Source organism: Astatotilapia calliptera, chromosome 13, assembly GCF_964374335.1.
Source record: "Astatotilapia calliptera chromosome 13, fAstCal68.1, whole genome shotgun sequence".
Taxonomy (NCBI): domain Eukaryota; kingdom Metazoa; phylum Chordata; class Actinopteri; order Cichliformes; family Cichlidae; genus Astatotilapia; species Astatotilapia calliptera.
The window spans coordinates 31,149,628-31,171,439 of record NC_137434.1 but is presented as its reverse complement, the minus strand read 5'-3'; the positions used below and the strand labels follow the sequence as shown (position 1 = coordinate 31,171,439).

Sequence of the window (21,812 nt, the reverse complement as noted above, 5' to 3'; positions counted from 1 at the left end):
TTTTACCTCCCAAAATCCGAGCGCGATAAAATGGCCGCCCGGCTCAAGCGAAGCCGGAAGTGCGCGGTGGAATATTAGCTTGCGCAGATCCTTCCTCTCAGGAACGCGCACAGCTGCATGAATGTCTCACCTGTGATGGATTTAGAAGAAGCTTTGAAGCTCGTCGGAGAGTTTGGGCCCTACCAGAAACGAGCGGTGGCTGTCCTCGTCCTGACTCAGGTGAGCGGATGTGAAAATTAGCGTTTAGTTCGCGGGAAATGGCGGCAAGTGTGCGCGCAGTAACGTAGTAGCAGTTAGCTTGAGTAGCGCATACGTGGCTTTCAGGGATTTAACTGTGGACCCTCAACAAAACGACACATTTATGACTTAATTTAACACATTTTTTTATTACGGTTTCATTACTATAACACTACAACATCGAGCTGTAACTACAAGCTCACATTTTAGCGATGTGCAGAAGGGCTGCTTTTCCAGGCAGTGAAGTGCTCTCCAGATTGCCTGCAAGAAACTACTAAAATAATGTTTCCTTGTGTCATGTCAAGTTGCACTTTACTCCTAGTCATATTTTGATTTTCTTTAGATATCTATTCCAGCCACCCTTTAATTCGGCCAAGTATTTAAATCGTAGCTAGCTAATAATCGTAGCTAGCCTTTTTATTGCCGCTGTGATTTGGCTACGCTAACGGGCACCTGTTATTTGTTTTACATGATTATTCAACCAAAATAGCGCAGACACAGCTCAAACAAAAGCCGACTCTTTTCTAAGCACCTAAAATATCCCAGTATAGAAAAATATCTCCACACTTTGATATATAGTCACGTAAAAACCATTTAACGACGGACTAGATTTTTTTTAAAGTGGAGTTTGGTTTAAGCGTTAATCTAACCCTCCATCTAGCTAGATGTACTTCAGTTTACTCAGGCTTGAAGAAAAACACAGTTTCCATTATTTTGACAGGATTTATTTGAGGACCGACGTTAATGATTTGCACTGATTAAGCTGACATACCTGGTATGATGCTTGTATAGGATATATGTCCATATATTGTTTACATTGATAGTTTTTTTATTGTGCTTCACAGATTTTGCAGTTAGCCATATCACATTCCTTTTAAAAGCCATCCCTGTGTTCATAAGTGTGTGTTACAACTGGGAGGGCCCGTTATTTTCACCTGTGTAAGCAGGGACATTACCCCTGTGTGACTCAGGTGTCTAAGATGAATGCAGTCAGGTTTCGGTCCTTCTATGTGTGAACAGTTTTAACCCCACATTAACAAAGCCTCTAATTTTTATAAAAAGTCTGCATGTGATGACCCCAGACTGTGTGTCTGTTTGTTTCAGGTGTACATGGCCTGTCAGTCCATGCTCATCGTCCTGGTTGGTTTTACACCGGAGTACCGCATCGAGCAGCCGCATCAGGACGGCGTCCCTGTGAGCCAGCACGTCACCTTTACAGAGAACGTCGACTCCATCGTGACTGAGGTGAGAGCGGCAGACTCCTGCAGGATGCTCATCCAGCTAACCTGAGAGCCCACAGGTGAAACCTGCCTCCTGTCTCTGTGTTTCCTCAGTGGTTCCTCATCAAGCAGCAGGCCTACAAGGTCAGCCTCGCCGGGTCGCTCTTCTTCGCCGGGCTCCTAATCGGGAACGTCATCTTTGGGCCTCTCTCGGATAAGATTGGCCGGAGACCCGTTTACCTGACAGGTGAGGTTGAGGCTGATGACAGTTGCATTGTTCATGAATACGTCTGTGATGTTAGTGAGCGTTCATGTTTTGCTGTTTATAGGTTTGCTGTATTTGTCCCTAAAGCTTGAAACTCTTTGTTTGCCGCTCTTGTTTTTCCTCTTGTAGCCCGGAGGCCACAGTTTTATGACTGATAATAAAATGACATCATTCAGTGCGCGTGGCTGCGTAAACTGCTCGCTGACCCTGCGATTAATTTTTGGGTTTTTTAGGCTTCGGGTTTTGTATCACTCTGCTTCCTGTGGGAGGCCGGGCCCTGCACCAGCTACAGATTTCTGAGGGTTTCTTTAATCGCCTGCCAGACTCTGAAGCATCTGCTTGAAGATGTTGGAGATCTTCAAATGCACAAAGATAAATAATTATGTAGTAAAAGAGAAGGTTATCAGTCTACACAGGCGTGCTTCTTTTCTCGCATGGCTGCAAACCAACAGGCAGCTCACAGGACGTTAAACTTAATTTATAGAGCTCCAGTTTACAGCGACAGTGTTTTTCAGCTGTGTTGTGTTGTTAGTGGCTACAGTGAGAGACGGTTTGTTGGATTTCTCTGTGTTCACCTCAAAGCACTTTGAGCCAACAGCTGTTGTGTTGCTTTGTAAATTAAATTGAATTGGAAAAAGCAGAGAGCTGCAGCTGTCACAAGTTTTTGTAACTAATTTGTCTCAAATGTATCGAGTCTTTAGGTTTGCATTGTTAGGGGCGTGGCCTCTTTGACTGACAGGTAGCTGCTAGCTGTGTGCTCGGCTTCATCTCGGCTAAGAGTCCCTGAACTGGACCTGGACACAAATGTTTTGAACGAGCTCACATGTTACTGAGCACGACTGAGATAAAGGAAGAAACAGGAAGTGAAAGTCAGTCGTGTTATAAACTGGCACATTTTGAAGAGAGTTTGAGTTATTTTCTATTTGTTTTTGTTTTTTTTCGGTGATTCTCCAAAAATCTGTCAGAAATTTAATGTAATCTTTGATTGCACATCTGTTAACGACTAATCGACCACGGCTTCATCTGAAAATCACGAGATCATTAGTCTTTGATCTTTATTTGCATGAATTTGGCTGCAGACTCTGTCCTCGGTGCCACAACAGGCCATAAATCATTAAACTTTTGTGGTCTCCTGCTCGTTGTGCCTCAGTCCGATTGTGTCAGTGCTGCTGCTCGTACGGTTCTGTTTTAAAAATAAGATATAGAAGCGTTAAATCTGAATTTTTGCCAGAGGATCTGCTGCCTCGAGTCAAACGAATTCTTCTGTTTCTTCGGAGGCTTGTTGGACGTGTCTGCACATGACGACATACATTAAAATCCTTTAAATTCCTCCTCATCCTCATCTCTCGTGTGTTTCTCCTTCTCCCTGACTAAATGTTGTCCCTCTCCTCCTCCACCTCCTCCTCCACAGGCCTGTTCTTTGAGGTAGTCTTCGGCTATGTGACCGCCTTTGCGCCCAGCTATGAGGTCTTTGCTGCCTCTCGTTTCCTGGTGGGGTTGATGAACGGCGGCATCGGACTCGTTTGCTTCGTCCTCACGCAGGAGTACGTGGGCAAGTCCTACTGGGCCATGACGGGTAGGAAACCACCGGCACGGTCACATTATTTACTTGGCAGGGCTTTAATTCTAGGTGTTAAAGATTAATAATCTCGATCCCTCGTCTTCCTTCTTTCAGGGACGCTGACCAGCATGACGTTTGCCGTCGGCATCGCCCTGTTCGGCGCCCTGGGCTACTTAATCCAGCCGTGGAGGAGCTTGGCGACGGCGGCCAACTCGTCCGGCGTGCTCTTCTTCCTGCTGTCTGTGTGAGTACACACCCCAGAGAGACGAGTCGCCCCACACAGCCACGAAAAACCAGTAAAGTTTGTGTTGGATGTTTGGAAGCATCAGGGCGACGTCATAAACACACAGAGCTCGTGTTCTCCTGGGATTTAAACCAGGAAGGTTAACAGTTTATTGACACGCTCAGCTTTATAGTGTTAATCTGTAAACACCACAGAGAGAACAGGCATCCAGGCTCTGCACACAAAGGCTGTGAAGCTTCCTGCTACAGCTCTGATCGTGGAGACTGATGGTCCAAACGGGTTCAGGCACTGTCAGGGCGCCTCCCTTTGGAGGTTTTCCAGCTGCAGCCAATAGGAGGAGACCCTGGGTTAGACTGGGAGAGATTACATGCATCTTGCTTGGCCTGCGATGAGCTCCGGACCTTCCTGCAGGAGCTGGAAGTGTGATTTAGGATGAATGTAAGGAATGTGGATGGAAAGGTTTCATACAGAGGAGGGAGGGAGGCTCCGTATTATAAATACACTGGGAATCGTGCACAAAGTGTGGATCTTGTATTATTATGTTTGAGTTTTTGATCAGCACCAGATGGGTTTTTTTCCTCATCACCGTTGAAATGTGTTTACATTAATGAATCTGTGTGAAATAAATGCTTTGGCTGTTTCTGATTGTGACATTCAAATGTTTCTGCACTCGCTGTGTATGTAAAATGAACCAAACACACCCAGTGATGTCCTCCTCTCGTCCTCTGTGGTTGCAGCACTCTTCCAGAGTCCCCTCGTTGGCTGTACTCCCAGGGCCAGGCGGAGCGAGCTGAGGAGGTAAACACGATGAAGCATTCCTGAGCCGCTCTGTGAGAATCTCCTGGGATTTAGAAAAATGCACCTCTGCATGTTTGTGTGAATCACAGATATTTAAAACTGAGAAGCTGAAAACGTGTGAACAGACCCTCCTTTACTCCGTTCATCAGGTGCTTTTAAATGTTTCAGTGAGCTGAGAAACCAGCTTTTAGCCTCAGTAAGCTCTCCAAAGGTTGGAGTCTGAAGCGCTCGTGATTAGATGTTTTCTCCTCCTACACTCAGAGGAGGTTTGGGCGAGGACGCTGATATCGTCTGACCTCAGTGGGGAAAAACCAGCAGGAAGCAAAAGGAGGGAGAATGAGGGGTTTGACAAAGGCCTGCACAGTGTTAGAAACAGCAAACAGAGGAGAGCTGTTCTGTCGAGGGAGAAAAGTTAGCTTTAAGTGTGAATGGATTCAATGCAGATAAACCTGCAAAGCTGCATTTGATAGAACTGCAGGTTCGAATCCTGACACTTTCCCTCTAAAGACTGGAGAGAAGTGCGAGCTAAAGTAAAGTCACATCAATCGACCCGTTGGGTCTGCGCGTCCCGTTTCCTTTGTTCACTTTCAGGAACACCGAGCATCACGTGGCTGATCCTGGGTTCTGCTTTATAGGTCCTGCGTTTTATGGCGAGCAGGAACGGCAACGCCGTGAAGCACCTGATGCTGCAGCGCGTTGGTGTCTCTAAAGCCGGTAACCACAAAAGCCGAGGCGCCGGCGTCCTGCAGCTGATCATCCACCCGGTGCTCCGCCTGCGCACGATGGTGCTCATGTATGTGTGGTGAGTATAAGGAGAGATGTTGGAGGGTTTAACCCTCGGCTGCCTTCAGAGGAACTGCAGCTCGGAGCACTTTTAATACCGCATAGGTTTCTCCTGCTTTCATGTCCTATTTAATTACTAACTATAATTTTAGAGTTTGGATGTGTTTTTATAAGTTGAGAGTCAGGAGCGAAGCGCACATGTTGGCTCTTTTGTTTCTATGTAACTTCTGGGATTTAAACCCTGCACTTCCTGTTTTCTAAACCGGCGCTGCGACTGCGTACGAGCGTTTGTGACGGCCGTCCTGAAATTAACTTTTGTAGTTCTGCTGTAAATTTGGTCATTTTAACGTTGCAGGACTGAGTTCAAAAGTAAAGTCTCAGAAACTGTTTCTGCTCCACATCAGCTGATCAGAGTTAGTTCAATTAACTGCAAGTTTATTTCCCCCGATTTAAGCACCACCCTGGGATCTGACCCGGACATGGTTCAATTCAATGTTATTTACACAGCGCCAAGTCACAACAACAGTCGCCTCAAGGCGCTTTACATTGTAAGGTAGATCGTACAATAATACATACAGAGGAAAACCCCAACAATCATATGACCCCCTATGAGCAGCACTTTGGTGACAGTGGGAAGGAAAAACTCCCTTTTAACAGGAAGAAACCTCCAGCAGAACCAGGCTCAGGGAGGGGCGGGGCCATCTGCTGTGATTGGTTGGTGTGAGAGAAGGAAGACAGGATAAAGACATGCTGTGGAAGAGAGACAGAGATTGATAACAAGTGTTTACTGACCCGTCATGGAGGCTGTGACACTTTGGGGCGGATCTGGTTCTGGGTGGAGCCTCTGCGGAGGATTCAGGTCATTTTCAGACTCAGACTGTGGCTGTTAAACGTTTGACATGATTTAATGAGTGAAATGTAATCAGATTACAATCAGACCATCTGCAGGATACGTTTTAAGTAAGAACTAAATCTATTTAAAGTCATTTCAGCCTCATCTTCACTCAAATGTTCCCATGAAAGATCCAGCAGTGCCACATTTTTCCATCAGTGTGACTGATTAGAAATCATTGATTATTGATCAGTGATGGGTTTATAATAACGAGTCTGCCATGTGCTCGTACATTTGGAATAATGTCCACACCCACACAGCTGTGACGGTGCCTCCTTTAAATCTTTATTAAAGCATTTCTTCTCCTTGGCGTTCGGCTCCAGCGTGACATCGTTTATTCTCTGCTTTGACTTTTAAACCTTTTTGTCCCATTTTATTTCTTGTTGTTTTATTGTTGCTCTATAAATACATCTGACCTCGTCCTCATCTCAGGGTCACACTCGGCGTTTCCTGGAAGTCGCTGCTTGATGACATCCTGCAGGTGTCAGAGATTATGACTCATGAGCACAGGGTTGCTGGTTTAAATCCTGCTGCTATGAACAAACACAGTGAGTGGGTGATAGTTGATAAGTTGAGTAAATGCATCCCTGCACAGACGTTTCTTGTTCTTTTAGTTTGTGTGTGAGCTCTGGTGTCGGTCTGTATTTCAGGCTCGGTAACGTCAGTGTCGCTGTGACTGACGCTCATATTTTTATCACTTCTGTCATCATCATGCTGCTGATACTGAAAGTGCTTCTGTTTCTGAATATTCTGTTTCAAATACGTGCTCTCTGCTGTCAGCACAGGCCTGGAAGTCTTCTTCAGGGCTTTCTGTCCTCCTGTTATCTCCTGAGGAGCTGATGTGATTGGGTTGATCTTTGTTAACGTCATCCAAACCCAGAGTGCTTTCTCCTGGATAATCTGCTGCTCCACAAAGGAGGTTGTTCATTTGTGATCTTTTGTCCAAGTTTAGGTTTTCTTCCTCGTATCACCAACACCTACTTTCATCTGCAGAAGCTTCATCGTCAGCCTGTGTAATCCATTCAGAGTTATTCCATCTGCTTTAGAGATGAACTCAGATGTCAGGGCATTAAAGCTGGTATGGACCCCGTTTACAGGTCACCGTCCTAAAGATCAGCTGATCAGCACGTTTTATCACACTGACAGTAGCAGGTTTATTGACACATTTGGTCAGATTTGATGAAATTGTCCCATGAGGTGCAGCTCGGTCTGTTTTTAGGATTATTCTCTGATTTGTCATTTTAAATGCACGTCAGAAAGAAATGGGAGAAACGTTTAAAACTAATCTGGATCCCAGAGATTCGTCTGGATGCAGCGACTGCGTTCCTGCTGGGTGACCCGAACTAGGGGTGGGCGATATAAACGATATAAATTTGGCCAACGATAGATTTTGACTATAACGCTCTATTTCGATAGCGCATGTTGATGATGTCATCAAACTGCGCCTGTTTCGGTCGAAAGCATCGCAGCGGCTACAACCATTATCATCTGCAAATTATGGCGGGCGACAGTCATAGCAAAGAGATGAAGCACTTTTGAAATATGGGGAAAGCCAAAAACTGTGCTTCCTCCACTTCCGTAACATTGATTCATTAATGTTGAATTCTCTCGCAGCTGCTCTGTTCCCATGTTGTTGCAGTATATTAATGACCAACCTCGTATTGTGGATGAATAATCTCAGTTGTTCTCCTGACTGAAGTTTGGCCCGTGTACAGCATCCTGCTATGCGATTGCATTTGTCCCAAACCACCAGAATCCGTCACGTTAACTTTTATCGAGTGGAAGAAAAAGTTTGCTTCATCCTCCAGCTTCACTGTGCTAATGTTATGCTAACATAGCTGTGTCGCTAGCAATCACGTAGCACAACATTATATACCAGGTAGTCCAACTTCAGTAACCCTACAAACGCCACTGCTGTTTAGTTTTCTGTCTTCATTTATGTTGGAAGTGGTAGCAGAGCTGTACGTTTGAATTAGTTTCAAAAATCTCTCAGTCAGAACATGCTATGAAATGTTTAGGTGGAAACTAGCGAGCTAACTTCCTGTTAACTTCTAACTCCGTTAAATTTAATAACTTCTGTTTTCATGGATGCCTGGATGTTAAACTTAATAGTTACACCTGGTAAAGCAGCAACGCTGATGATTTTATTAAAGATGAAAGAATTTAGACCGTTTTTAACTCTCAGTGTTGTTTGACTTTGGGACCTGAAGCGGACGGAGTTTTGGACCCAGATTACTCCGCGAAGCTCCTCCCTATGGCAGCCGTAATGCTCTGACAATCCATCAAGCAGTGCGGCTTACCAAAGTTGTACTAAAACATTTTTAACAGATTTCTGCAGCCAAAATCGGTTCGAGGTCAGTAAGCACAACCAGAATTCATACATAAGGCACACTGTCGATTTTTGACAAAATTAAAGGATTTTAAGTCCTTATAGTGTGGGAAATATGTTATACAGAAGAAAAGAATATATCGCGATATATATCGTTACCGCACATGCTTTAAATTATATCGCGATATGAATTTTAGGCCATATCGCCCAGCCCTAACCCGAACAAACCTAATGTGGGGCAAAGGGAATGTTTGTTAGGGACATGTCAGAGGTTAAAGGTCGTCTCATGTGTGTTGGCTGGATCTAGTTTGGATGGTGCTGAGTGTTATGGTGAAACTCCAGCCTAGGGTGAGTCCTGTATGTGGCCATGGTTGCAGGGTGTAAGCTAAGGCGGAGGCCGTTGGATGTTTCCTGTGCAAATGCCTAGAAAGGAACTGGTGTGATTTTTAGGCTTAGCAGATTATTGCCACAGCTTTTTGTTGCAACGTCTGTTGTGGGGTTTTTTTTTTGTTTGTTTTTTTAGCTAATCTTTAGAGAAAACGTGTCTGTGGTGGATTCCCGGCTGTCGGGCTGCTTTCACCTCTTGTGAAGGAATAAAGAGCACGAAGAAGAAGAAGAAGAAGCTGCTTGTGTTGGAGGCAGAGAGAAACTTTGTGGGTTGAATAAGCATCCACACGTAGGCTGTGTCACTGTGGAAATTCTAACAGGAACAGGAAGTCTGTGTTTCCCGGCACTTCTGGACATTCCACAGAGTGAGCGCTTTGATAGGAGCACCTCTTGAAGGCCAAAACACAAAGAGCGCAGTCATACCATCATATGTTATCTCATGGGAGTAGAGGCACGTAGGTCATGTAGTCCAGACCTCCAAACATCCAGCTCGCTCCTCTTTTTGCTTTAGCTTTGCTCCTCTTCCTCACTTCTCTTCGGTTCATCTCCTTTGACTTATTGATGCACACAGACTCGGTCGGGCGGTGCAGGGTGACGCTTCGTGATGGAAGCTGAGCCGTGTTGTGCTCTCATGTGTCAGTCTCTGTACGCTCCTGCATTTCCTCTTTTCTCTGCAGTAACAGTTGAACCTGTTGTTTCTGCTGCTGCTCGGCGTAACCTTTAAATAAACACGTTCATAACTGAGCCGCTGCAGTTTGTGGTTTGTTGCCATGTTTGGATCCGTGCGTCACACCTGCTGCCTTCGTCCCTGAGAAAAGGCTCTGACGCTGATCTTTGCTCAGCTTTTACACTTTCTGTATCGCTCACAGACTTCATCTCTTTTGCTTTTGTGCTCAGTTTAAGTTACAGCTTGAGTGCTGCAGGCCTCTAACCTCAGCAGCTGATTCATTCTTTTAGAGAAGTGGAGCAGCTCGGGCTGACTGATTTTCCCACACTTCAGACCTTTTGCGTCTTCTGATGTGTTTATAGCAAACAGCAAAAGGTCGAAGCTGCTGAACGTACACAGAGTTAGCACAACAAACAGGATTTCACCTTAAACACGTTTGCTCTGCTCGTCCTGTGAACACATCTTTTAATGACTCACACGCAGTCGACCTGCTGACGTTCTCCAGAAGATCCCAGTGATGTGAAAACATTTCTGAAGGATTATAAGGAATAAAAAGACAAAATAACCCTTAAATTAAAACAAGCAAGATCTGAATTTAACCATAAAATAAGTAGAAGTGATGCAGGACGGCATCATTGAAATCGATACCAATGATCAGTTTTTTCTTCTAATACACTTAAACAACCACATGTATGTGAAACAAAAATGATCTGAAGGTCTTATACTGGGGGTTTTCCAGTATTTCCAAAAATATAAAATGCATCACAGAAAAAGAAGTTTAAAGAGAAGTAACAAGCGGAAGTAGCTAAATAAAGAAATCCTCACAGTCAGCAGAACTGATGCTGCACAGTCGTTTCTTTGCTCTGTTAACGAGTCGTCAGTTTGAACAGTTTCAGGTTCATGAACTCGTTTGTTTCTTCTGTCTTTTTCAAATATTATCAACAAACATTTTGTGTGTGTGTGTGTGTGTGTGTGTGTGTGTGTGTGTGTGTGTGTGTGTGTGTGTGTGTGTGTGTGTGTGTGTGTGTGTGTGTCAGGTACGCCTGCAGTCTGGTGTACTACGGGCTGACTCTGGGGGCCGGCGAGACGTCTGGTAGCCGTTACGTTAATGTGGCGATGTACGGCCTCGTGGAGCTGCCGGCATACCCACTCTGCATATACTTCATCAACAAACACTGGTGAGACACACACACGACACTTGCTGTGTGATTTTTAACTGTGACCTGTGAAATATGTGAAGAGGATGGTTCCCGCCACGCTCCTACCTTTGGTGTAACTGTAGCTGTGAGCCGGCGTCCTCGCTCAGCTGTAATGTGAGCTGCTGCTTTTACTTGATGGATGTAGACAGCAGTAAGAAAATAATTTTAAAAAGATCCTACATCAAACAGGGTTCATTGATTTTATTTATTTAACTGAGGGAAGCACCGGTGCCTCTGCCCGACCCTCCTCCTTGCAGCCCCTCCTGGAGGTGGCTGCTGGTCCTGTGTGGTAGCATGAGCCCTTGGTTCATAGAGGTCTTTTAGATCATGTTTAGCCTTTCACAGCGACCAGTTTGGCTTAGGAGACTTTATCAGGAGCTTCCAATGAAACAGGTCTGGGATCAGTCAGGCCCCAAACTAGAGATGGCACGATACCACTTTTTTATGTCCGATACCGATATCATAAATTTGGATATCTGCCGATACCGATATGAATCCGATATAGTGTTTTTTTAATCAACAAAACTGTTTTTTAAATATCTTGCTGCATTTTGTATAAGTTCATACTCAAGTTTAAAACAACAACTACACTAAAGCTATTCTGTTATACCTGTATGCAAAAAAAAATATTTCATAGTTCAGCAATACTGATCAATCTAATAAACTTAAACCTACACCATCCTCCCTATTCTGGTATTTTAAAGAGTACTTAGCGTAAATATTAAGCAACCTAACTAATAGGGTTCCAACTCCCAGCAACAACAAAAATAAATAAATAAAAAATAGGGAACCACCCCTCACGCGCCACCTCATGATGCTTAATCGACGTAATCAACCTTAATTTGATGCAGTGTGAAAAAAAATGCACAGAAATCAATTATTTTTCAAGAAATATTAAATAGATTCAACATCTTTCTTCAACAAAATTGCAGACTGCACAGATGGTACCTTCCCAAAGGAAAAAGTACTATAGCTTACTAGGGTGTGTGTGTGTGTATATATGTATGTATGTGTGTGTATACATATATATATATATATATATATATATATATATATATATATATATATATATATATATATATATATATATATATATATATATATATATATATATACAACTTTGGCTGTCAGATAATTATTTATTAAAAGCTAGACATTTTAAATGAGAATAAGAAAGAAAAGTCTGTCTTTGTGCCCCCTTTTCCCAGTTAATGTCCTATCGGCCCCCCTGGCTAAACTTTGCTAGATCCGCCCCTGCACAGTTACCAGCGTCAGCTACGTAGAAAAAGATCCTCGAGTAGAAAGTAATAATAAATAAATTCTAACAATAGCTGATCAAGCTTAAACGTGCTGCTGTTGTTTATCCGCTGGTTTCCTCTTTCTGGTGCAAAGTGGGCCAAAAGCAAACAACAGAGAGGGACTCGCAACAGAAAAGCCGATCAGCTGATCGTTAAGCAGTTTCATGATTGAAGTAGCAGCAGGAGAGGCAGTCGCTTGTTAAGCTTAACGCAGGAATGCTTTACAAACATTCAGAGATGGACTTACACACTTGCTTTACTTCTCTCGGGGATAACTTTGTCGGAGATGAAATGTCGGGTTGCTAGCGAAGCTCCAAATGCTATCCAGACCACCGACAGGTCCCGCATGCCACAGCTGCTCTATCACGTGATGCATACTGCTCCGACGTGCTAACGTTCTGAGGTGAGTTACGGCGTGTTGCAAGTTTTGTGAGGTGCTTTCGTGATATTTAATGGATCGGATTACATTTTTTTATTTTTCTCCGATATCCGATCCAGTAATTTAGGTCAGTATCAGACCGATACCGATACGTAATATCGGATCGGTCCATCTCTACCCCAAACCCCTCGCAGCTCTCTAGGGTTCATACACCAGCGTGCCTGGTCAGAGAGTGAAGGTGGAGCTGTGGATTTACTGGCTGATCTACGATCCTGCCCTCAGCCGTGGCTGTGAGCTGTGGGTAGTGACCGACAGAACAAGACTGAGGATGCAAGCTTTAAATGAGCTTCTTCCACAGGGTGTGTGACTCAGCCACAGCAATACAGGGATGAGCTCTGAGCAACTCGTCCAAAAACAGCCTGTTTGGATTTTAAATTGTTAGTCAAACTTTTTGAAGCTGCGCTCGAACTTCTGTGGAACCTGTGTGAAAAACCTCACTTTGCTTCCTGTTTTCTGTTGGTCTTCCTGCTGCTTACTCACTAACTCCTGCATGAATGTCTGTCTCGTCCTGCAGGGCTGGGCGGAGGAAAAGCATGGCAAGCTTCCTGTGCCTGGCTGGCTCCGCCTGCCTCTGCACCACCTTCATTCCTGAAAATGCAGGTGAGGCTCTGATATTCGACGGCACTGCAGAGGAATATGTGCAGCTGCAGGAAGTAGTCGTCTTCAGACATGTTTGCACTGCTCACGTTGGGTAACACCTACCAAGGTGCAGCTCTGCCGGTGCATGTATGAAAGAGCCTTTGTCAGCCTGACAAATCAGTGACTTCACTCTGAAGTAAAGAGGAAGTGAGATGAAACCTGCGTCTGTAACATATTTCAGTCCAGTGGAAAAAAAACTGCAAAAGGCTTGTTTAGGTGTTAAACACTTGGCATAAAATACTGATTTCCATATGCATGGATAGAAGTGTCACAGTGTGTGATTGTTGTGTAAGCAGAACAGAATGATAGTTATGCCTCGCATAGTGCAAGACATGAAACCGGTTAAACCAGCACATCTTTGCACCTTTCTGCTGCCGGCTACACATGCTGTGTTTGGAATAGCGGGCGAATTGATGCACATTTCATCAGATAATAAACTGCTTGCATTCTTAAACATGAAGCAGATTTTATTGTAATATTTAATAAATTGTCTTGTGTGAATAATAAACCACACAGGTTGCATGAAAACTTTTTTGGTGCTGCAGATTTGTAGCCGTCAGTTTAAGGGTTCAGAGCTGCAGGTTTGTGACATCATTAAGCTCCTCGGGGAGGGAACGAGATGAGTTTTTGCTGTGAGGTGAACAATCAGAACAAGCTCTCAGTTTGAGTTTGTGTTGGCAGGAGCTTTGCTGAGTGTGACGTCGTTGGCGCTTGTGGGAAAACTGATGGTCAGCGCAGCGTTCAACATCGCCTACGTCTACACGTCCGAGCTCTACCCCACAGTCATCAGGTGAGCCGGGTGCATATTTACGTAGTTTCTGTTGGTCACATTCATAAAAACGTTGCTGTTAATGAGACCTGGGTGGGCATTCAGTCGGCGTCCAGGAACAAAATATTGAGCCTTTTCTGCGTCGTCTCCTTTTCTGTATGTTGGGTCAAAGCTAACTGTAGCATCAACACAAGCTCAGAAACTTTTAGGAAACGTCTTGTCTTTTAATCTGAAACCGACGGGATTAAAGCTGCTGAGATGCCTCCAGAGTTTGTAAATGTCTCATTTCGGTTGAAGCCAGATTAAAAGCGTCACACTGGCACAAACCTTCAATTAAGTGATAATTCCTGTGTTTTCAAAGTCAGCGTGTCCTAAAGCTGTGCGCTCGGACTGATTTTAACGTGCACGGATTGTTTGTTTCAGGAACGCTGGGCTGGGAGTTTGTTCCATGTCCTGCAGAGTTGGAGGAATCCTGGCACCGTTCGTTCCTTCCATGGTAAGGCTGTGAGTGTGAGAGAGGTTAGGAGTAAATGCTCTGGAACAAGCCTGAGCCAGCGACAGGAAGCACTCGATCTGATCTTCAGAGCCACTCAGCAGCTCTCAGGAACCAGCAGACGTTTAAATGTGAGTTTAAAATGCAAAACAGTGAAATATGTGAGCGCGACCTGTGACTGTGGGAGGCTGGTGTTTTCACATGAAGCTGTGAGCCTGAAAAGGCAGCAACCAGCTCCCGTTTGCAGTGGTAACAGTATCACTTCCTTTTTCAGCATTTCCTGTTTGGAGCTGTTGTTGGCATGGAGATCAGATCATTAAAAACAGGGTTTAATAATAAAAAAGGAGGGAAAGTGATGATGAAGAAGGGCATCTGGTAGCTTGTAAATGTTGTTCTTTTAGGAGATTTTATTTTGAAATGTATTTTGTGCATCTTGGTATAAATATTTTAGCCGGTGTGTGCAGGGGCGAGAGGACGAGGCGCCGAGTCGCCCCGTTTGCTTCGTGTGGTTGCATTTATGCCTCATACATAGTAAAAGTATCAGCGAGGCCTGTGGGGGTTTCCGGCTCAGGTTTCTTAAAGTGTGAATCTTTGCATTCGACAGCTCAGCGGCTTCTTGCTAAAGTCTTGAGTTATTTATACTGGAGGGCGCGGTGAGCTGGGAGAACGGTTAGCCTGTCAGTGTTAGTGTGATGTCAGCCTGTGGTCAAACATCCATGCTTTCTGTACTCTGAAACGAAGCGGGGGAATTTTAAAAAGTGATAGACGGCGAAACCTCAAGTGTGCCAACATCCCCTCCACCAGCCCTGTCATCTCTGTGGATGCAGCTCGTTTTTGTTAAAGGAAGGAAACAGTGTTTGTACTTCAACTTCAGAGGGAGTGTGCGCAGCGCCGCAGAGGCATTCAGTGTTCGCTGGCTGTTACGTCTCAATAAGTGAAGCATTTCCAAAGTGAAACCATCGAGACGCTGAGGGGAAAATCTGTTTGGTGGAGCTTTTAATGACTCACTGACTGCTGAAGTGTCGCCCTGACTACACCCTTCTGGGTGCGCGACGTCAGAGGCTAGAAATGCTGGAAAACGCAGCCGTGATCTTGGAAAGTCTGCTGGACTTATTGTCCTGCTGTGGTTTTGATCTGTGTTAGGCTGTTTCTGCAAAGTTATAAGGAAACGGAGTTCATGCAGCTCGTCTGAGTGACAAGGTCACACCTCATTCCAGGAAATCGTTTGCATTCACTGGCTGATGCAGTTTTACTAATGACCTCACCGATTCACACATTCCTGATTAATGTGTTGCAGGTTTTCCTGCCTGAAAGTTTATCCGTAATGATTTATCCGCCCTCGTGCACCGTCCTGCTGTCGTTAACCACAGGTCTGATTTATAAACACACGCTGTGCTTTGTGTACTTCGTACCTGCTGCGTTTCGCTTTCACACGAGTTAAATTTCTAACAGATCAAAGTGTGTAAACATATTAGTTTCACAGGGAAATAAAATCCTGTCAAACAGTCACATGTGACACATGAAAGTAGAAAATGACTGTTTCGGTTTCTTCTGTTAATGTGTCACACTGACCTTTGACCTCGTTTTGTCATGTGCTCCAAACCTAAATAAACAGTGACCTCTAGTGGTGATACAGGGAAGCTCAACGAACATGCGTTTACAGAAATCTCAGCTAAAAAGCTCTTAATGTTCTTCTTTTAAAAATATATGTAATCTCCTGCAAGAACACCGTCTGCAACTTTCTGTCACAGCTGCAGTTTCCTGTTGCCGTGGCAGATAATTTACATTATTTTCATCTTATTTGCATTTCAAAAACAATTAAAAAACAAAATACCGAAGCTGTGAAAGCAAAGTCGACCGTGTCTTTTGAAGAGCCTTTCTTTCATAAAAGCACGATTGATAAACCTGAGTGTTGATCGCGTCCTCGTGGCAGTAGATATTCGGAGCCCGAGCACGGGACCTTTAATCAAACGGCTCATCCAGGCTGTGGAGTTTATCTGAACGGATGAAGGTCGGCTTTTTACCCACAAACCTCAGCTTCTCAGTCGTTAATGGTGTTTTACAGAGTGTGAAGGCAACACTCACAGACGCAGGAAAACCTGACCTCAGGAGGAGCATACGAGACGGATTACATTATGAAATGTTGGCACGAGGGGAAAAACGAGCGACTCTCATTGTTGTGGAAAAGGCCGGCGTGTTTATAAAAATCTCCCATCGTTTTTCGTGCTCACGAGATTTCTGCAGAAAGTAGAGACCTGTGTCACTCGGTCTTATCCAGAGATTTGCTGAAGAAGAAGATTTTGCTCAACAAAGTAAAAACAAATATTTAGTTTCACAGTTGGATGTGATTTCATTTTCTCAGTAATCTTGTAGGAGGTCCGATTCCTTGGAGTGTTTTTGTAGGAACTGGAGACACGTTATTGAATCACATCTTAGTTATTGCTTTCTTACCTGCACTTTGTCCCCAATAAACATCACACAACTCCAAATGAGTCTGAGTGCAGACTTTATCTGTGCTGGCACATGCAACATTATGTGACAGCAGGAATCTCTCCACAGGTCGAGGCGGAGTGCCACATCTGTCTAACCAGTCCTCCTCTTTTAGCTCTGATGCTGCTTTGCTTCTTTTTCAACCTTTTTATTAAAAAAAACACACTTTTTTTTAATTTGATCCCCCAGCAGGACATAATTAAGGATCTTTTCAAACAATTTGCTCTTGATTTATGTTTTGATCTCACTCTTGGACCTTCTGATCAGTGTGTGTAAATATTCACTGTGTAAACACACGGGCTGAAGGGTTCAGACAGTAAAAGGTCCCGGTTGTGTGTCTGTGTGTGTCGCAGCGGGCCCTCCATACCTCCATGCCCTTCACCGTGTTCTGTCTGAGCGGCCTGTCGGCGGCCTGTTTGGGCCTCCTGCTGCCGGAGACCCTGAACAGACCAGCAGCAGAGACGCTGGAGGAGCTGGGCAGCCCGGGGCTCGGCCGAGTGCTGGAGAGCAAGGTGAGGCACCGCTGGGTGTTTGTGGGACGTTTCTGTTTCTACAGCCACAGCCGACGATCAAGTAACATAAAACCAGACGGTTCAGTCAGACAGATTTTGTTTTCTCGCTCATGTCCTTGTTTCCTCTCTGTCTGCAGCCTCTGTTGTATGAAGATGAAAGCTGTGCATCGACCCACAAATGAAGCTGGCGGTCTCGTCTTCATCGCTCAGAACCGCAAACGGTCCCGTTAATTAACGGTTTCTGAGCCGTTGTTCACTGCAGGAAGCGAAAACGCCGTCAGCTGACCTCGTAGGAAGACGCAGCGTCGTGGTCGATTCCTGAACGCTGCGGTGGCGAATTTAGAGACCGAGGGCTGAGAGTCATGATCCGCTTTACATTCCAGATCCTGGGAATTTAACAAGAGGGACCAAAAACCTTTGACAGCTCCTGAAGCCCGACAGCATTTCCTCCAGTGACGTTTTTAGACTTCTGCTGCTTCAGGAGGAAATGTGTTAAAGACTCTCTGCACCAGAGGACACCAGCTTACAGTCACTACAGTTTACACATAATCAGATTATTTATGTCAGCTGTGATTTTCTTCCAGACAGGAACTATTATCATTATTTTCACTCTGATTTAACGTCAGGAAAAAGGTCTAAAAAAAACTAAGAAAGTCATGAAAGGTTTCTCTGTGGTCAGAAACGTCCACACGTGTCAGGCTCAGACGATCCATCAGCTTCTCTTACCTCGATTTATCAAACACAAATAAAAACCAGGCTGGTTTAATTTAACTACATAATCAAACTCACTTTTATTTACAGGTTTACAGAAACATTTTAATGGATTGAATAATGAAAAAGAACTAAGTGTAAATATATGAACTGAGCAGCTGGAGCTCAGCTTCCTGTTTTTCTACCACGACTCAGCCGAGCAGCGACTTCACTTTCAAAGGGTAAATTAGAAAGTTTGAGCAGCTCATGAGAAGCCTTGTTGGATCTGCTCGCCTCTTTCCAGACGTGACGAGAGCAGAAACCAAACTAAAGCTCGCATCTTTCCCATTGGCTGCCCCTTTCAACGTGTTTTAACTGGTTTGGGGTTTGATGGTGGACGATCTTCAGGCAGCTCAGTTTACTATGAATGGATTATATTCCCATCACTTTAATTCGCATTAATCATAATAGTTTTTATTATTAAGCCATTAAATGCAGAGCGTGGAATATGTAGAACAGGTCAGGGGAAGATGTTTGGTCCTGGACCAATCGTGTTTGAGTGTTCGACTGCACCCATGAATATCTGTGTGGGGACAGAAAATTTATGTTTATAGATTCATTAATAAACAAGGGAGAGAGGATGGAGCAGGAAGCCTGGTACGGGAACGACCCAGACGTTATTCCTTGTTCCCAAACAGCAGCTGATGGTGATCATGTGATCGTCTGTGGGCTTAGTGTTTTCATGTGTTTATCTAGGTAAAATCACCAGCTGTTTTTAACGTCAAGGACAGATGTTTTCCTTTTTTTCATTACTTAGTCATTTATCTGCTGATTTTTTTTACTTTTAAAGCGTCCGGGAGAGTCGAAAAAAACATCTCTCAGATGTGACGATGACGATGGTGAACCTAGAAAACCAGAAACAAGAAAACTTGATGTCCTAAGAATCTGTTTTTGTTTCCAGGTTTTAGATGATATGAACTGTTAAACGAGTGAAAAAGCAAACTGTACATTCGGTGTGAGGGACAATAAATTAAGGACGGGTTGCACACTGCAGCTCTGCAGCCTGGAGATCGGGCAGGAGCTGAAACCGGTCCTCAGATGTTTCCTCTGACGTTCAGGACTGTGAGGCCAGTTTGATGCAGTCGTTTTACAGTCTGCTTCGTTTCCTCTGTAATGTGAGAGACGCTGCCATTGGAGGAAAACTTGCAGCGATATGATCTATAAACATATTTAAAAAAAGGAAAGAAGCTCTGTGTTCTGCAAAGTTTCTTAAATGTGATTACTTCCTGTTTTTATTGATGTTGGTGTGTGTAACACACTCACGTCTGTATTCGTGCTGAAAGAGGCCGTCGGGGTCCTCTCCTTCAGCTGATGGTAATTAAATGAAAGTGTTCCAGCATTCCTCCTCCTGCCGTGCCTTCGACTGCAGCCTTTTACTGTGAAAAAGCACTTTGGAAAGTGTTAAACATCATCTGCCTGCAGATGTTTGATTCCCTGCTGTAAGCACTGTGTGCACTCTGTACATAGACTGTATGCACAGAGATAAATGATGCTCATGAACTGTTCTCTCTGTGATAAAGACAGTAAACACTTGAAAACTTCCTCGTCTCGTTTTTTCACCGTGAGGCAGATAAACGATGATTATGTTTCACTCTGCGGTATAACTTCAGGTTCATTAGAAATGTTCTGGTTTGTGTCCTGATGCTGCTTTTCAGCAGAATTTATCCCCAGCAGGTCTTTAAAAACAGGACTGTTACAGGTCGGTTGGTGGATATCGACACTCGGGGCTGACCGAGGAGACCGGCTGTCACGTGACGCTGCTGGATGCTGCTTCAGAACGACCGTAAAGGGTTGCAAAGCTGTTTTAGGGCTCACTTCCTTGTTTCAAACGCCCACCAAAGGAAACCACAGATGGGACAAAACCAAAGACATCTGCACAGACCTGTCACTTCCGTGTTGATCTGTGAACATGGAGACATCGGCTGGTTTCTGGCTCCTCGCAGTGCTGCTGTTAGTCGGCTTCACTCAGGCCCAGACTGTGGAGAAGTACTTCAGGGTTGGTGAAACACTCCAGCTCAGTCCTCAGCCGGTCTCTGAACGGATCTACAGCGTCGTGTGGAAATACGGTAAATACCTGCTGGCTGAGTGGGTGAAAGACCAGATTCCTCTGACATATTACAGCAGGTTTAATGGCCGAACCACTGTGAACACTGGCACAGGAGAGTTGGAGATCAGGAACATGACTGCAGCGGACACTAGACTGTATTCAGTGGAGATTAACAACCGGGTCCAGAGTCAGGTTTACAAGACAGTGGCGATCGAAGCAGTGCCCGAGCCTGAGTTGGAAGTGAAGCCGCTGGTATGTAGCTCAACCTCTGAGAGATGTAAACTGGTGTGTGAGGGAGACGTTAGCAAAGCTGGGCCTGTCGAGTACTTCTGGAAGAAGGATGATGGAGAATGGGAAAAGTCTGGAAAGAACACCGTGGAGATCATCAATGATGAGGAAACACAGCGTGTGGAAACTTTCTCCTGCAGAATAAAGAACCTGTTTAGTGAGAAAGAGAGCAACGCCTTCTCCAACGTGTTCTACCGAATAAAACCAGCAAACAGTGACGATCTGCACTGTGGACTCTGGGTTACAACTTTAGGTGCTGTGATGAGATCTCTGGCGATCCTCGCACTCTTTGTGGTGGTTGTCTACTTTCGGTGTCAGAAACTACAGACTGGCTGTAAATGCAGAAAAAGTGATGATGATGCTGTTTAAAATGAACTGTCGCCTTTGACTTCCTGATGAAGAGTAAAGCACATCAGCTGTACTGAGAGGGAAGTTCATGTTTAGCTCTGTTAAACTGCTCTGCTGCATTTCTACAGTAAACATTATTTAGCATACAGTTATAGTCAGCCATGTTTGTAGTTTTCTTTGGTCTTCTCTGTCTTTATTTGTCCTTGTTTTGACCTTATTTTGGTAATCAGTTTTTTTCACTTCCTGTCTTTATCTATTTTTACTTTGTTCAGTTAGTTTTGCTTCTGTATTTCTGTGTATTTATACTTCTTTATGTATTTCTCTTGGTATTAGTGTGTTTTCCCACATATGCCCTTCATTCCTGCCCTCTTATTTATCTGGTCAGGATTCTGGACTTTCCTGTGTTTTGCTTTAAGAACTAAAAGCTCTGCTGTGGTTCATCATCCCTGTCTCACTGCTCCTGCATTTTAAACGCTGTGACGAGGCAGAAAAAGGTGGAAATATTCAGATGTTATGTGCTCAACCTGCACGAGCATCAGCTTTCGTCCCGCAGACAGAGAGCTGAGACGACGATGATGATGGTGAAATGTTTTGTCCTGCAGTTGTGGCACATGTTGATTGTACAGTGGAGGCTTTGCTGCTCGGCTGGTGATCACACCGTCACATTATCTCTGTTATGTGAGCTGTTCTGTAATAAATGTGTTTACTTGTCTCTGTCACTGCGTGTGAAACTTCCAGACAAAGATTTTCATTCCTGAATCCTCACAGAGGTGGAAGCGCCAATATTAAGAGGCTTTTTTTATGTTTTGCTTTGTAAAGCTTGCCACCACGAGGGGGCATGCTGTCCCAGTGAAAGCATGACTGCTGACAAAGGTTACCAGTACACCCTCTGCACTGGTCCCTCTGCATGCCGCTGCAGCATCACCACACAGTCACTTCTGTTTATGCCAGTTGTTAAAGAGCAGGAAGCTGCTGCAGTATTCTGCTGATGATAGATGATACTGCCACAGCTCAGCTATCACACAGACTCCAGGTTTACAGCAGAGGCTCATTTATGACTGCGCAGCCTCTCTGAGTGAGTCCTGAGCTCCAGAATTCAGATCTCAGCCTCCCAGAGCCCAAAAAGCCTCTTCAGCTACCAACAAAACACTTCGTTC

General features: G+C 44.5%; 2 protein-coding genes across 3 annotated transcripts; both read left to right on the top strand.

Moving 5' to 3' along the window:
• Positions 1 to 47: 47 nt before the first annotated feature.
• Positions 48 to 17,993, top strand: slc22a15 (solute carrier family 22 member 15). Of its 2 annotated transcripts, XM_026189778.2 has the most exons (13): positions 50 to 219; positions 1,342 to 1,482; positions 1,572 to 1,704; positions 3,134 to 3,298; positions 3,398 to 3,527; positions 4,265 to 4,325; positions 4,961 to 5,127; positions 10,421 to 10,561; positions 12,834 to 12,919; positions 13,640 to 13,748; positions 14,151 to 14,223; positions 17,064 to 17,222; positions 17,360 to 17,993. In XM_026189778.2, exons 1-13 carry the CDS (start codon positions 118 to 120, stop codon positions 17,402 to 17,404), a joined length of 1,512 nt encoding a protein of 503 aa, XP_026045563.2. In that variant the 5' UTR covers positions 50 to 117; the 3' UTR covers positions 17,405 to 17,993. The 2 variants fall into 2 exon arrangements, 1 of the variants encoding a protein (XP_026045563.2); XR_003274235.2 differs by lacking the exon at positions 17,360 to 17,993 and having other exon boundaries at positions 48 to 219; positions 14,151 to 14,351; positions 17,064 to 17,205.
• A 1,761-nt stretch (positions 17,994 to 19,754) lies between these two features.
• Positions 19,755 to 21,374, top strand: LOC113034776 (uncharacterized). The gene has a single exon (XM_026189780.2). The coding sequence runs from the start codon at positions 19,882 to 19,884 to the stop codon at positions 20,674 to 20,676; it is 795 nt and encodes a 264-aa protein (XP_026045565.2). The 5' UTR covers positions 19,755 to 19,881; the 3' UTR covers positions 20,677 to 21,374.
• The last annotated feature ends 438 nt before the right edge of the window (positions 21,375 to 21,812 follow it).